The sequence below is a fragment of the Leuciscus leuciscus genome (assembly GCF_965113295.1).
Source record: "Leuciscus leuciscus genome assembly, chromosome: 9".
In the NCBI taxonomy this organism is placed as follows: Eukaryota; Metazoa; Chordata; class Actinopteri; order Cypriniformes; family Leuciscidae; genus Leuciscus; species Leuciscus leuciscus.
In genome coordinates, this window is record NC_138733.1 from 21477191 (window position 1) to 21492656 (window position 15466).

A 15466-nucleotide genomic window follows, 5' to 3' on the forward strand; every position below is an offset into this window, starting at 1 on the left:
GTGTTATAATAATTGAACACAAAACAACAAAGAAATTCTCTAGGGACTAAATGACCCAGTTGACATCATATGGCTAAATGAACTCTTGGTGTTTATCAAATGTTTGGAGAAGATCTAAAATAGCTTTTTTTTTTTGTGTGTGTGTGTGCTGGGAATTATTTATTATTTCCTCTTTATAATCTATTTTTAAAATGGACTATGGCTATGAATGGAGGACACATTTGTTTGTTTTCTTATTTTATGGCATTTTTATGTCAATATAACATGTCTCTGAAAGCTTGTTGAAATTAAATGGCTCAAGAAAATATAATCTCCGTCCAGCATAGATGGTAATGAGAAATGAATGTGCTTTCTCTCTACCTGAGAAAAACATAGAATGAACCCACCTACTATAAACACAACTCACAGTCTTTATAATATAATTACAATTTAAAGCAGCTGTTTTCTATGTGAATATATAGTTAAGTGTAATTTATTCCTGTGATCCAGTCTTCAGTGTCACATGATCCTTCAAAAATCATTCCAATATGATGATTTGATGCTCAAGAAAAAATTATGATTATTATCAATGTTGAAAACAATTTTTTAAATGTTTATTTCATGATGCTATGATGAACAGAAAGTTCAAAAGAACAGCATTTATCTGAAATGGAAAGCTTTTGTAACATTAAACACTAGCCTACTGTTCAAAAGTTTGGGGTCAGTAAGAATTTTAATTTTATTTTTGGAGGAAATAAATAAAATAAATCAATACTTTTATTCATCAAGGATTAGTTAAACTGATCAAAAGTTACAGTAAAGACATTTATAATGTTAGAAAATATTCTATTTTAAATAAATGCTGTTCTTTTTAACTTTCTATTCATCAAAGAATTTTGGAAAAAAAATGTACACAACTGTTTTCAACATTGAAAATAATAATGATTTTTTTGCATAAAATCAGCATATTAGAATGATTTCTGAAGGATCATGTGACACTGAAGACTGAAGTAATGATGTTGAAAATTCAGCTTTCATCTGAGGAATAAATTACATTTAAAAATATATTAAAATAGAAAACAGTCATTTTAAATTGTCATAATATTTCACAATAATGCTTTATTTTTTATTTTTTTTAAATCAAATAAATGCAGCCTTGGTGAGCAGAAGAGACTTCTTTTTAACTTTTGACCAGTAGTGTATATATATTTTTTTTTATTTATAGGGCAATGGAATGAGGAAGAAAAAAATGCATGGGATCAAGATATGATGCTGGATTCGAACCAGCATGTGAAAGCTCAGTCAGCTTGCTGATATATTTTGGTGTAAATAACAGTGTGCATTTAAGTTTGTTTATTAAGAAACAAAAAAAAAGCTTTAGAAAAAAAATTTAAGCATAAATTAAAATCAGTATGAAAAATACTACCATGATGCATATACTAAAGATTGTGCTTCACAAATGTACTTAATCTGTAAAGTATAGCCTACATTAACAGACAAAAAAAAAAAAAACTGATTTAAAAAAATATATTATCACATTGTCATAACAGTTTAAAAAAATCTTACTGGTCCTAAAAATCCTTTAAGATACATTTTTGGGAGTAAAAATGTCCATTGACAGTTCACCAAATTGTATAGTGAATCTCATGATATGGGTCCTTGTGTCCATGGCATGATAGTTCAGCTGAACAACACTAGGTGGCACTCGGGCACTTTATTACTCAGTGGCGAATGCGATTCTGCAGAAGGAAAGCCAGGCGCGTGGATATGACGTCAATAAAGTTTACATGTGCGGCATGACAGAAAATGGCTGCGGCAGATGAACAGCAGCAGGTTCACAGACCTGGAGCTTATAAGCAGAAAAACAAACAGCACAAGCATGGAAAACACCGAACTAAAGGCGAAATCGGGCGGGAGAATAAGGGTATGTCTGATGGGTTTATTCACAAATATATATGCGCGAACCGTCACGTGGGCAATGCCTGTCTGACTGAACACGTGTTTAAAGGTCCGAGCAGTAATCAGTGAGACTAATGAAAAAAATGTATGTCTGTGTGTGAATATGGGTTGCAGACATAATATATATATATATATATATATATATATATATATATATATATATATATATATAACTTTTACGTTTATAATAACTTAAGCCAGCCTAAGATGTCTGCTAGTTTTAGCTGGTTTAAGCTGGTCTCAGTCTGAACGCATCTAAAGCACCAAAGCCCCTCTAAAACCAGTCTGACCAGGCTGAGAGACTAGCAAACCATCTTAGTCTGGTTCTCATTGATATTATTGTTACTTATAATGTGTGGATCTGTTCTTTTTTTAATACTCCTTATGCAGTGTACCTATTTGTTCATTAATGCTTAGTTTAAGACTGTAAACTTGACCTCATACATCAATCAAATTAGGTAGAGTTGCTGTCATGGCTCTCACCAAGAAACAGAGAAGAGTGATAAGGAAAATGGACCGCAGAAACAAAGCCAACCAGCTGCGTCGCAACAAAAAAGACTCGGTAAAGTGACATTATTAGGCTTCTGCTTGGTTTACAGATTCATTGGCCATTAGTTGAGGAACTAAACTCCTTTGGGTTGTTGATGATGACAGGTGCTGACAGAGAAAAGGAAGCTGGGCAGCAGGGATGGACCCCCTCATCTGGTGGCAGTCATAGCCCTTCACGCACGAGTGGATCCTGGAGCTGTCACCAAAATATTGAGAGGTGAAGGACTTGATGGCGTGGTGCACGAGGATCAAGGAGTCACTGGGGCTAAGAACAGTTTTGGTCTCGTTCTACCCCGCTTTAAACAGAGATTCACTTTCTACACACCAGACACAGGTAACAGTTTTAGCAAAGGAACAAATTATGGTTAAAGGGATAGTTCACTTTGAAATTAAATTTTGGTATGTTTTAGCTTACCTCAAGGGCATCCAAGATGTAGGTGTCTTTTTTTCCGCAGTAGTTTCAATTTTGATATTTTTAGGTCAAACCGTTCTTGTCTGTCAGTCATATAATGCAGGTCTATGGTCACCACCTCAAAGAGCATGCACAGACTCCAAATTAAAACAATTCCCCGTCGTCCAAATTAAACAATTCCCCATCGTAAGTACACATTGATGGCCTAAGACACGAAACGAGCAGTTTGTGTGAGAAAACGAACAGTATTTATATCGTTTTTACCTCTTGTACACAGCCACGTCCGAGTGATCTGAGAGCGCGGGCGGGTATAGATATATACACTAGAAGGCGACTTCTATTGTATACAGTGAACTATCCCTTTAAGCACAATTCATTTCTAACTTCTGACAGTATACAGTGGTCACAAAAAATATTTACACTACCTTTCAAATGTTTGGGGTTGGTAAGATAAAAAAAAAAAGTTTTTGCACATTTAATTGATAAATTCAGTAAGAACACTAATATATAATATTTTAAAATATAATTTTATTCCTGTTATAGTAAAGCTGAATTTTCAGCATCATTGCTTAGTCACATGATCTGTCAGAAATCATTCTAATATGATGATTTGCTGCTCAAGAAAGATTTTTTTACATGATTAATGTTGAAAACAGTTGTGCTGCTTGATATTTTTGTGATAATTTTTTTTGTGATTCTTTCACGAGTATAAAAGAACAGTATTCATTTGAAATATAAATATATTGTAACATTATAAATGTTTTTACTATAACATTTGATCAATGTAATGCATCCCAGTTGAATTAAATCTTACTGACCCCAAACTTTTGAACATTAGTGTCGATTTAAGCCATGCTCTCAAAAGTTTTCAGTTGCTTTTAATCAGCTCGTTTAATTTTTTAGTGTATGTATGAAGTCACTAACCTGTTTTTGTAAAATGTTTTACCTGAAAAGTATGTTTGTGTTTATGGGATGCACAATATAAAGAGTATACTATATATTGGGTCTAAATCAGTTATCAGCTGATATTGGAGTTTTTTTTTATTTATTTACATTTAACACTTAACAGTATCAGTCGATATTGGATACCTAATTGCGCATGCTAATATTTTTAGATTACCGTTGTTGTCATCTAATGGTAATCTAATAACAAAAAATGTAATAATATTGTTAAATGTGATCTTTTAGCAAATTTCAAAATAAATATCTATTTTTACTACTGTTTTTTTATTTTTTATGTTGTAATGTTTGATAGTAATGCCCTAATGTTTAAAGTGTGGTTTTAAGCCCTTTTTTGTCTTAAAGGGCTGTAAAAGGGGCTGAAAAAAATCATCTTTTGTCTCACTTCAGCTGATATGCATTCACTCCTGGATGTGGCGAAGATTGCAGACAGTTTGGTGTTTGTGTTAGAGTCCACTGAAGGTTGGGACAGCTATGGAGAATACTGCCTGTCCAGTCTCTTTGCCCAGGGGTTACCAAGTCATGGTGAGAACAATCAGTTATACAGTTTACCAGTCGTTCTGCACAAATATTTGATACGAGTGTCACGATTGACAAATCATAATCAATTCTTCTTCCTCTTTGCCCTGCAGCACTGGTGTGTCAGGGAGTGGCTGATCTAGCGGTGAAGAAACGCACTGAGTCTCGAAGGGCGCTCTCTCGTTTGGTAGAGTCCCGTTTCCCAGAATCGCGTCTCTTCGCTGCGGACAGCGAGCAGGATGCCACGCTATTGCTGAGGCACCTATCGGCACAGAAACAGAGACGGCTGGGTTTCCGCTCACGCCGCTCATACCTGCTGGCTCAGAGAGCCACATACATACCAAACTCCAGCCAGAATGGGACAGGGGGCCCAGGCACAGGGTTAGGAACCCTCTGCGTGTCAGGATATGTTCGAGGCTGTCCTCTACAAGTCAACAGGCTGGTGCACATCACAGGTCATGGAGACTTCCAGCTCAGCCAGATCGATGCTCCTGTAGACCCTTTACCCATAGTGACAGCAGCCCCTCGCCCAGCGAAGCCAGGACGAGACGTAGAGATGACGGTTAGGAGGCTACGTTACTGTTCACTTTTGAAGACTGCATTTTTTTGTTGTAAATGTGAATTTATAGTGCAATTTGTTATTAATTAATTAATTCCAAGTTCAACACCAAGTCCTAACTAGGAGCAACAAGCATTAAAAGCAGTTGTTCTCAACTTTTTTGACTCCAAGGCCCCCTATTGTCCACAATAATTTTAGAAGCCCCCTCCTCACATAATTTGAAGACTTAATGATGCCCATAATATTAATGATCCTGTTAATTCATGGAATAATAATGTTCCCCTGAAGGAATTATGGTTACACTTTACAATAAGGTTGACTATCAGTAACACAGAGCAATACATTTGTTACAGTATTTTGTTCATCTTTGTAGTTAATACAAATTCAAATAATTGTTAGTTCATTAGCTGAAGTCCATTAAATAATAAAATATAGCCTACAACTTTTAAATTTAATCATGTAGTAATTTTAAATTAATAAACTTAGATTAATAAACCAAATTGTGTTCTTATTGGCTGTTATGTGGCATGTTGTCTCACCTTATTTATTTATTATTTGTGATGTTTATTGGTTTATTTATTAAGATTGTTATATCTTTGTCTCTCTGTGTGTCATGTAGGATGGTGGGGATGGAGATATGAACGGGGACGTTCGGGTGTTGATGAAAGCAGACCCTGAGAAGAGAGAGAGCCTGCAGACTGAGGCAGAAGTAGATCCCATGGATGGGGAGCAGACGTGGCCCACAGAAGCAGAGCTGGAGGAGGCAGAAGGTACTGTATTACCATGAGCTCTTGTGCCATTTTCACACCAGTGTGTCCACGGACTATGCAAATGAGCAACAATGTAATGTGGCGGCTGTCAAGTGTTGGCAAGACAGAAGTTAATATTAGTGAGCGGTTTCATTGTTCTATATGATTTTCTAGATTGATTCATGGCATGCATTTATAACTTTTCATCTTGTTAATGATATAAAGCATTATGCACTGCTGCAACTCCCATACAAACTCTTTGTCTTCCAGAATATTTGTATTTAGCTCAAGAAAATTAATTGATTGTCAAAACAGAATGAGATCTTTTGTTTTGTTTGTGGCAATACATCTCATTAATGATCAGAGTTTTAAAAGTTATGGTTAATGTATGTATGTGTATGTATAATATATATATATATATATATATATATATATATATATATATATATATATAATATATATATATATATATATATATATATGTGTATATGTATATATGTGTGTGTTGTTATAGTGATTGATATGCATTTATTTTATGTTCAGATGGCATAAAGAACAGGAGAGTGATGAAGGTACCAAAGGGGACGTCTGACTATCAGGCCATATGGATCAAAGATGATGCCGAAGAGGATGATGATGATGATGTTGACAGCTGTGATGATGATGATGATGAAGATGGGATGATGGATGATGAAATGGATGGTGATAATGAATCTCAGGTGAGTTTTTATTATTTTGACACAAGCTTTCACAAGTTTTTGATGAAGCATTTCCTTTAGAGGAAAATCAAACTACAGCCTCCTCTGCCATAACCAAATACCTACAAATAGGAAACTATTAAAGATAGTCTACCGAAATAAATCACACGGGTACTGTGAAAAAGCATGAATATAGGTGAGGATTTTACAGATTTCCTATTTTTTTTTCCACCATGAGATGTATGACACAGGTGAATTGCATTAATCACACGGAGAACCTAATGTACATGTCAAATATACTTTTTTTCCATACATGTTTTCAGTGTCTTGTATTGGCTCCGTTCACAATCAATAGCCGCGTTTCCACTGTCGGGCCAGGGCCGGGCCGTGCTAGTGCGTGCCAGGGCCAGTCGCGTTTCCACTGTCACTTCCGGGGCTTACTCGGGGCCAACGGCCAGGATTTCTGGCCCGTCGAATACCTTGGACCAGAGCGGGCCAGCTCGGGCTAGAGGAGTGGTTACGAACAGAGGCGGAGTTCACCTGAGTCGGGAGACGGCAGCGCCGGATGATTCTGTCAGCATTAAAGACTTTTAAAATAATTTAACTCGCGTTCATGTTTGAATGCCTTGTGTTTGTGATGCAAAAGACTATGCGCGCTAACCGTTACCATAGTAAACATAGTAAACGCTTGAAGATACGCATAGTAAAAAAACATACGCTTGAAGAAATCCGACCAATCATAAAGGCTATCACAGTCATGTTTTTATTTTATCTGTCAGTAGCCCACGTCTCGTCTCTTTATACCGGACTATCATAAAATAAAGCAACTTTTTTTTCGGGAGCTTCCTCTGTGCAGAAACGAGGACGTTATAAAATACATCGTTGCTGAACTTGCTAAGCTAAGCATTCAGTGAACAACGCTTCAAGTTCGGGAAAAAATTTAAAAGTTGTGGGCGCAGTACAAGGCGATTAAAACGCACAATGGACAAAGCGGTGCCCAGAGAAGGAACTTTCCATGGTTCGACTTGATGGACGGTGTGCTGGGTCACCGTCCATCTGTTAGAGGAGAGACAAGTCGGGACACTATGGCAGCCGCGGACGGTGAGTTAATACATGCTATCTTCTTAAAATCTAAGTTTTCTAACTTCCTGCCTGAATGAACATCATAATTCCCGCTGAAATGGGTGGGGTTGTATGACGTTTGATCCAGGAAGGCGTGTTAAGGGCGGGGTTTAGCGCAGCGCTGCAGGGCTAATGGCCCGGCAGTGGAAACGCAAGCCCGGTGCTTGAGGCCCGAGGCCACTGGCCCGGCTCGGCTCGCTGTTAGCCCTAGCCCGGCCCTGGCCCGACAGTGGAAACGCGGCTAATGCAGCTCCATCTCTGCAAGCATTGTGAGTTTGGGCAGAGTACATTTGAAAACGCAACATGCGCCTCCCGTAATGAGAATATAAATTAATCTGCAAAATGTATGCAAAAGAGAAGTTTTAAGGTCTATTTGCAGCCAAAATAAAAGCTCTGTTGTTTAACGTTTAAAAGCAAAGAAATTGAGACAGTCTTAAATATTAATATTTAAATGTTATCGTTGTTCTGTAAAACAAAAGTATTATTATTATTAATAAATACTCAGTTTTTTATTTTACAGTAGTATTATTGTAATAGTAATATAATCTATCTATAAATTACAGAAACGTCTGTCTGTCTGTGTGTCTGTTATTCGCATATCTCTTGAACCGTTAGTTACGATGGATTTCAAACTTGACAGGTGTCTCGCTACGGGCATGAGTAAGTGCAGTGCCAAGTTTGACGTTGTTTGGATTAGAAATACAAAATATATCGTTGAATATATCGGTAAAAGAAGCACTTAGAAGGTTGTGGTTTAAAAATAAACATTCTGACATAAACACTCTGAATATTATATTTTAATCACGGCCATCATTTGTAGTAGCCTATTCACAAACTGTTTGCTCAAGCGTAGCGTGTTCTCGGAGTTCACTGTGTAGCCTGCTCCCTGAATTGTCGCGCTTATTCATGTTTGTGGATGTTAACTGAATCTGTAATTCAGCTACACTGTTTATTTCTGAATATTAGATTTTATTCTGGTGCGCTTAACGTTATCGCTACTGTGTAATAGTAGCCTATGCTATTCACCAACTAAACATATCCTATTCAATGCGTTAACAGACAACACGCTGACAGACAGGACAGACCAGCTTACTTTTGATATGAAACAAAGTCTCAACTTTCAAATTTGGTCATTTAAAAAAAAAGAGAGAATTTTAAACAATAAATACCGTTTTGTGGCTCTTTAATGTGTCTGACAGATCGCTGTAGAGCCTCAGTTAAAGCTGCTCGTGAACCGATCATCTCTTCCTTCTAGTTAATTTATAGCATCAAATAAACATGAATGAACATAAGAAGGAATGTTGTTTTAACCGCGGAAAGACGTCAGTACACTCCTTTTTTCAAGTTCAAATCCTCCAACGTTAATCTACTAAACTCTCCTGACTGCTTTGTCGGACAAAAATGGCAGATTCGGCGGATGGCGAATTATGATTGGTCTGATCGCCTGTCAATCAAACTCCCTGTGAAGGGTCAGTTGCACCTCAAACCCTAGGAAGCAAACATGGTTTGTTTTTGTATATCTGTTATGGCAACCATGCGAGGTGGCAGCAGAACTTGGCAAAAGCGCGTTAAACCCAAGTACATCTGACTGCCCGATAATGATTGAAGGTCTAAATAAAGTCAGAAGGATGAGATGGAGGGTGGGCACGGCGCGGGTGGAACACTGCATACGTGACTATGCGCTGTGTGGCGGAGAGGCACTGTTTGTTTTCTCAACGTCTGCTGCTTGGCCTTAGTGCCAGGCATCTCGACGCAACAATAGTGTTTGGAGAGGGTGTCCCGAGAGAAGCCTTCTGTCTTCCTGCTCTTTAGACAGAACTTCCTGTCGAGACTTGTGGGGGAGGCGGCCATTTATTTATACCAGCTGGGCTTGAAAGAACAAGGGGAAGCTTGACACGTATGGAAGCTCTGGTCCATTTATTTTCTTTAATCATAATTAGCATGTGTTTGATGTCTTGGGGCGCACCAAAGGAGACATTTCAATGCGAGATGTTAACAATAGGGAAGTGGTACTACAGATGATTACGGAGATTATTTTTATTACTGCACCTGCGATTGTTCTACAGGTTGACCCCACAGGGGGGTGAATGCACCCCAGCGGTATGTCTTGTCTTTTTCCCTATCTCAGCCACTATGCTGTCTGTTTAGTGGACTTCAAAGAAATGGCCTGTTTTGTTTGGGTTTGCTGGACTCTATGTGGATGTATGTCTAGAGAAATGTTTTTACATTTTACATGCTTCTCTTCCTCTCTAAGGATGCTGGATCTGAATGCGCATCTGAAGGAGATGATGACGATGTGGAAGAAGAAGAAGAGGAGGAGGAGGAGATTAGTTCCTCCGGACACACCGGAGGCGATCAGAAGTATGACAAAGAAATTGACGAGGCTGAAGAGGGAGAGGGGCTGAGGAGGTACAGAGAGGCGCGTGCCAATGAGATGTTCCCCGATGAAGTCGACACTCCCCTAGACGTCCCAGCCAAGACACGGTAAGAACCACAACAGTTCCAACAATGTATCTGTCAATGTTAGATTTTAAAGGCATAGTTCACCTAAAAATGTAAAGTATCTAATTTTACTTGCCATTATGTTGTTCCAACCTATGGGCTTTTTTTTCACCCCATGAAACACAAAAATTACAAAAATAAGCTATTTTCCATGCAGTGACGGTTCATAATTGCCATTAGGGATGAGCATATATTAAAATTGGCTGTTTCATAAATAATTTTTATGTAATGGCCATTATTAAAATTCAGTAAATGTAAAAATAAAACTCTAAATACTATAAATCCATCCTTTTGAATGCTACAATTGAATTTACTGAAACATTATAATAATATTATAGTATGGAGATATGGGTATTACAATGGGATTACATTTAACAGTGTTAAGGTAATATAAATGTTGCAAACAGTTAAAATAAACATGGTTCATGGTTCAACATGATTCAACATGATTCAACTCTAATATAGGCTGATAACCGATATGGTACCGATATATTGAATTGTATTTATGTATGTGTATGTATGTATGTATGTATGATGTATATGAATTGGCTGTTTTACCAGTAGTTGACTGTGCTGTCAAACTCCAAAAAAGACAAAAAGCACCATAAAGGTCTTTTAAATATAGCTTTACATTGCTGTTTAAAAGAAAAACGGCAGACGCCATACTTTTGAACAGTAATGTACACAAGGTTTCTACCCAGCTTACTGGTCTGTTCTGCATGTTCAGGTTCCAGAGGTACAGAGGTCTGAAGAGTTTCCGTTCCTCCCCATGGGACCCCCTGGAGAACTTACCCCCCAACTACTCGCGCATCTACCAATTCCAGAATTTTGAGCGCATGCGTCGCCGAATATTAGCAGATGCTGCTAGAGAGGAGGAAGGAGCGATGGTTTGTATGGGGGACTGGGTGTGGGCTAGAGAGTTCTCACAAATAAACATTGGTTTTGTTCAAAAAACGTTGGTGTTTCACTGTTTACCCAAGGAATTTGTTTGGAAATGTCCGTCTTTTATTCCTGCAGGTAGGCTGGTATGTGACTCTTCATATTGTGGACGTTCCTCCCTCAGTAATGGAGAGCTTTCTGTCCGGAAAACCATTAGTGATGGTGTCCCTGCTACCACATGAACAGAAGGTACTTACAGCTTCTCAAACATTTTAAGTGATTAACATAAAATTCCCAAAGGGTAAAATGTAATTGAGATGTTTCAGTTTTAAAATACAGTGCTACTGCTCAGTTTAAATGCGCTTTCACAAATAATTATAGTCAGTTTTGAAATGGCCATCTCTTTGCAGATGTCAGTGATGCAAATGTTGGTGCGGCAGCACCCGAGCAACACAGAACCCATCAAGTCTAAAGAAGAGCTGGTGTTTCAGTGCGGTTTCAGGCGCTTCAAAGCTTCAGCCATCTTTTCACAGCACACTTCTGGTAATAACAGCCTATAGAGAGCATCATGTTTTTCAGTGGACTTCTTTTATAGCAGGGGCTTTCAAACATTTTGATGCCACAGACCCCTAAATAGGATGTTCCCTTTGCGAGGGACCCCTTTCTTAACCGATGAAATAAAAAGACACACACAGAAATGTTGAAAATGTGTACAATATTATCTGGAAAATATTTACATAGCTGTATCCTTTTTTCTACCCACCATTAGTGTACTGTGTTTAGTGTTTATTAGTGTTATGAGGATAAAATATAAAAGAGTGGTAACACTTTAGTTTAGGGTCCAATTCTCATTATTAACTAGTTGCTTATTAACATGTGTATTACTATGATATTGCCTGTTTATTAGTACTTCTAAAGCACATATTAATGCCTTATTCTGCATGACCATATTCTATAACCCTTAATCCTAGCCAATACCTAAACTTAACTACCTTACTAACTATCAATAAAGCAGTAATTAAGAGTTTAGAGGCAGAAGGAATAGTTGATAGTTATTTAATAGTAATAATTGGAGCCTAATCTAAAGTGTGACCTAAACAGGTACTGTCATTAATCTCATGAACACAGACTAATCTTTGAAAAACAGTAATGTAATAATTTATTTAATGATATCTTTTTATTTTTTGTTTATAAATATTATAATAATTAGGTTTTATTCATTTTTTTTTTTTTTATCTTTTCTCTGAACTTTATCAGTCTCTGGGTCTCTGCACCCCAGTTTGAAAACCCCTGCTTTACAGGACTGCCAAGTCTAGCACTATGGGTGATTTGTATCTGAAAAAAATGACTGGTCCCTTCAAACGAAGCCTTTTTGTCTGTCCACATGATGAATCTGACCGGGTTAAATCCATTTTTCTATGTCCTCAGCTGATAAACACAAGTTGGAGCGGTTCCTGCGTCCTGATGCTCCTACAGTGATGTCTGTCTATGCCCCCATTACCTTCCCCACAGCTGGTGTCCTGGTCTTCAAACAGAGAGACAATGGTGGGGAGAATCAGACATAACATTTGATTCAAAAAGAGAACTGTCTTCACCAGTACATGTGGTTCAGCTTTTTTGTTTTGTCTTTACCACAGGTATGCAGGACCTGGTGGCCACAGGTACTCTTTTGAGCTGCGATCCTCGGCGTGTGGTTTTGAAGAGAATCGTGCTGAGTGGACACCCTTTCAAAATCAACCGGCGCTCTGCTGTGGTCCGTTACATGTTCTTCAACAGAGGTGAGAACGGAGGCGTTAGTCATTTCCTCTGTTTACCTTCAGATGTGTGTGTGTGGTGTTAAATGAATCATTCTGTTGAGATCTGACATTTGAGTCCAACATTAAAGCATTTCTTTTTTTGCAGATGATATTCTGTGGTTTAAGCCAGTAGAACTACGTACAAAATGGGGACGAAGAGGACACATCAAGGAAGCTTTAGGTATGAAAAAGCTGTGGAGAGAAACGTTTAGGACTGGTTTCACAGACAGGGTTTATATTAAGTCAGGATAAGGCCTTAGTTCAATTAGACATTTAAGTAGCTTTTTTTATTAAGAATAAGTGTTTTTAAGTAAAACATGCCTTAGGAAAAAAAACATTACTGGTGTGCATCTTGAGACAAAAACAATGACACTGACATATTTTAAGATATGTCACTGAAGTTGCTTTCAGTTAAAACAGCTCAAAAATGCATTTTAGTCTGGGATTATCTTAAGCCTTGTCTGTGAAACCAGGGGATAATGAACTTAATATTTACTAAAGAATTTACTAGCATTTTTAACTAGACAATACAAACATGGCTCAAAATATAAATTTTCGACCAATTAGATCACAAAATATTTTTTCATGATGATAATTTTTCTATTATTATTAAGAATAATTCTAATTGATTTTTATCAATAAAATAATAAGCTTACAATAATAAACAATATTATCATCATTAGTAATAGTATTTTTATTAAATAAAATGATTTCATAATTAATGAATATTTTAAATATTAAGCATTTAATTAAACTTAATATTAATGATAAGAAACACAATCTAATAATCATAATAACTATTATTATTTATTTTTTTAGTTATGATTATAATAGTTATAATTTGTGTATTTAATATTATTAATAATAAATATTCTTAATGCTTATTTTATTGTTGAAGTCTAATGATTCTTTAGATATTCATCAAGACCAGTAATAAAACTGATTTAAAAAAGTCTCAGTTCTGAATATATTACACAAAAGTAATGAGTTTTGTTCGTATATAGTATTGGTAGAAATAATATTTATAAATTAATACTTTACTGGGCTGAAAATATACATAGGAATGATTGTAACAAAATGGCTAACAAAACTGCATTAAGTATTAGCTGCTCTAGTTTTTAATTGGTCAGACAAAAAGGGAAAAAGTACATTCTTAAAAAATGGGTGTTGGGAATGTTGGGTACTCTTGAGTATTTTATGACACTTCTATTTGTGCTTTTGCAGGTACTCACGGCCACATGAAGTGTGTATTTGACAGTCAGATGCGCTCGCAGGACACAGTTCTGATGAATCTGTATAAGAGGGTGTATCCTCGCTGGACCTACGACCCCTATGTCCCCGCCCCTCTGCCCTGGGTCAAGAGAGAGGAGCCACCGACGTTCTGTGACATTGACATGGACTAGAGGCAGGAAGTTATGAACTGAAAGCAATGGAAGCATAACATGACACTGACTGCTTGTGTCACAGCTACTCAGATATTGATTCTCTGTACTTTAATTGACAATTAAATGTCTATATATATAATTTCTGTGCTTGTTTGAGTGTTCTTCAAGCATTTCCCATAGTTCTTCGAGCAAGTCCCTCAGTGACCACTAGATGGCAAACATGTATTAAAGTGAAAATGGTTTCTTTCCACAGAGTAAGAGTTTGACATTCCTTTTTGAGTCTGGGATGTTTTTAACCAATGTCAGTACAGACATAATGGCGTTTGTTATTTACAGCCTCAGGTTGACAAATTAACCCATGAAATAATTTCTCAAACACAAAAAATGTTTGTTAACCAGCAAAACGCATCCTTAGCAGTGTTGTGGAGGAGCATAGGGAAAAAAAGAAGTGTGAACTGAACTAAATTCCTGTCAAAACCCAAAGTGAGTGTGTCTTGTGATTTTATGAGGGAGGCAGTGGCGCAAACCCGCATCTAAACTCATTGTAAATACTGTCATTGCAATCTTTTATTTCTCATCATTTAGCTAAAACCAAACCTCACGCTGGAATATTATCTCCCTCAAGTATGTCCTCAACAACAACTGCAGCCCTTACTGTCCTCTGGCTGCCATCGTTCAGAATCGCTGGCAACGGTGAGGGATGATTATCGCTGGTGAACGAATGCATAGCGACTATAATTTATGCTGCGATGCTGCCATATGCAGATGACAGTGAGGTTCAAGGGGCCTTTATGGCGCAGATGGAGTGTGTATGTGTGCCGTCTGCACTGTTATTCTCCTTCATTCCTACAGACTCTTCCACCACTCCCTCTCCCTGGTGGTTCCCTGACCTGAAGCCCCCTTTCACCACCATCTACACTCTCTCACACAGGGAGCGTGACCCTCCGTTGTTTTCTCGCCGGATCCCCAAATGTTTTACAGTTCTCTTTCTTTCTCTCCATCCCCCTCTCTCTCTCTACCCCCTCCCCTCGCTCTTTTGCTCTTCGGAGAAACAATGATTTATGAATTGTAATATTTATCATAAAACAGTGCTCTTGCATGCTTGCAGCTACATGATTCATCCCCAGGTTCTGTTGGGACCACACCACAGACGCATGCCAATATGTCTGGGAAAAGAGAAGGTAAAGCTTTGGGCTCAAAAAACACAATGTGATCCAAGAAACAGGGTATCAAAAGTTCAATATGTACATTTTTATCCTGCGCTGTGAATTTGATTATGGTGGAAAAAGTCAAATAATGATAAAACAATCGCACTAGGGTAATACTTCTTTATTGCCTAGGGGTGCACTCGAAGCTCTGGACGGTTTAAGTTGAGGCACTCCATTTATTTTCTCGTTC

General features: G+C 37.5%; 1 protein-coding gene across 1 annotated transcript; it reads left to right on the forward strand.

Annotated features, from left to right (window-relative positions):
- Positions 1 to 1748: 1748 nt before the first annotated feature.
- tsr1 (TSR1 ribosome maturation factor) lies at positions 1749 to 14207 on the forward strand. Its single transcript, XM_082180496.1, has 15 exons — positions 1749 to 1903; positions 2397 to 2500; positions 2593 to 2821; positions 4250 to 4384; positions 4492 to 4940; positions 5557 to 5707; positions 6230 to 6405; positions 9761 to 9990; positions 10736 to 10895; positions 11026 to 11136; positions 11298 to 11430; positions 12316 to 12432; positions 12525 to 12665; positions 12790 to 12864; positions 13908 to 14207. Exons 1-15 carry the CDS (start codon positions 1786 to 1788, stop codon positions 14084 to 14086), a joined length of 2508 nt encoding a protein of 835 aa, XP_082036622.1. The 5' UTR covers positions 1749 to 1785; the 3' UTR covers positions 14087 to 14207.
- The last annotated feature ends 1259 nt before the right edge of the window (positions 14208 to 15466 follow it).

Coding starts and splice junctions, on each gene's coding strand:
- tsr1 (XM_082180496.1), top strand. CDS start 1,786: ATGGCTGCGGCAGATGAACAGCAGCAGGTTCACAGACCTGGAGCTTAT. Junction 1,904..2,396: donor AATCGGGCGGGAGAATAAGG/GTATGTCTGATG, acceptor CAATCAAATTAG/GTAGAGTTGCTGTCATGGCT. Junction 2,822..4,249: donor TTTCTACACACCAGACACAG/GTAACAGTTTTA, acceptor GTCTCACTTCAG/CTGATATGCATTCACTCCTG.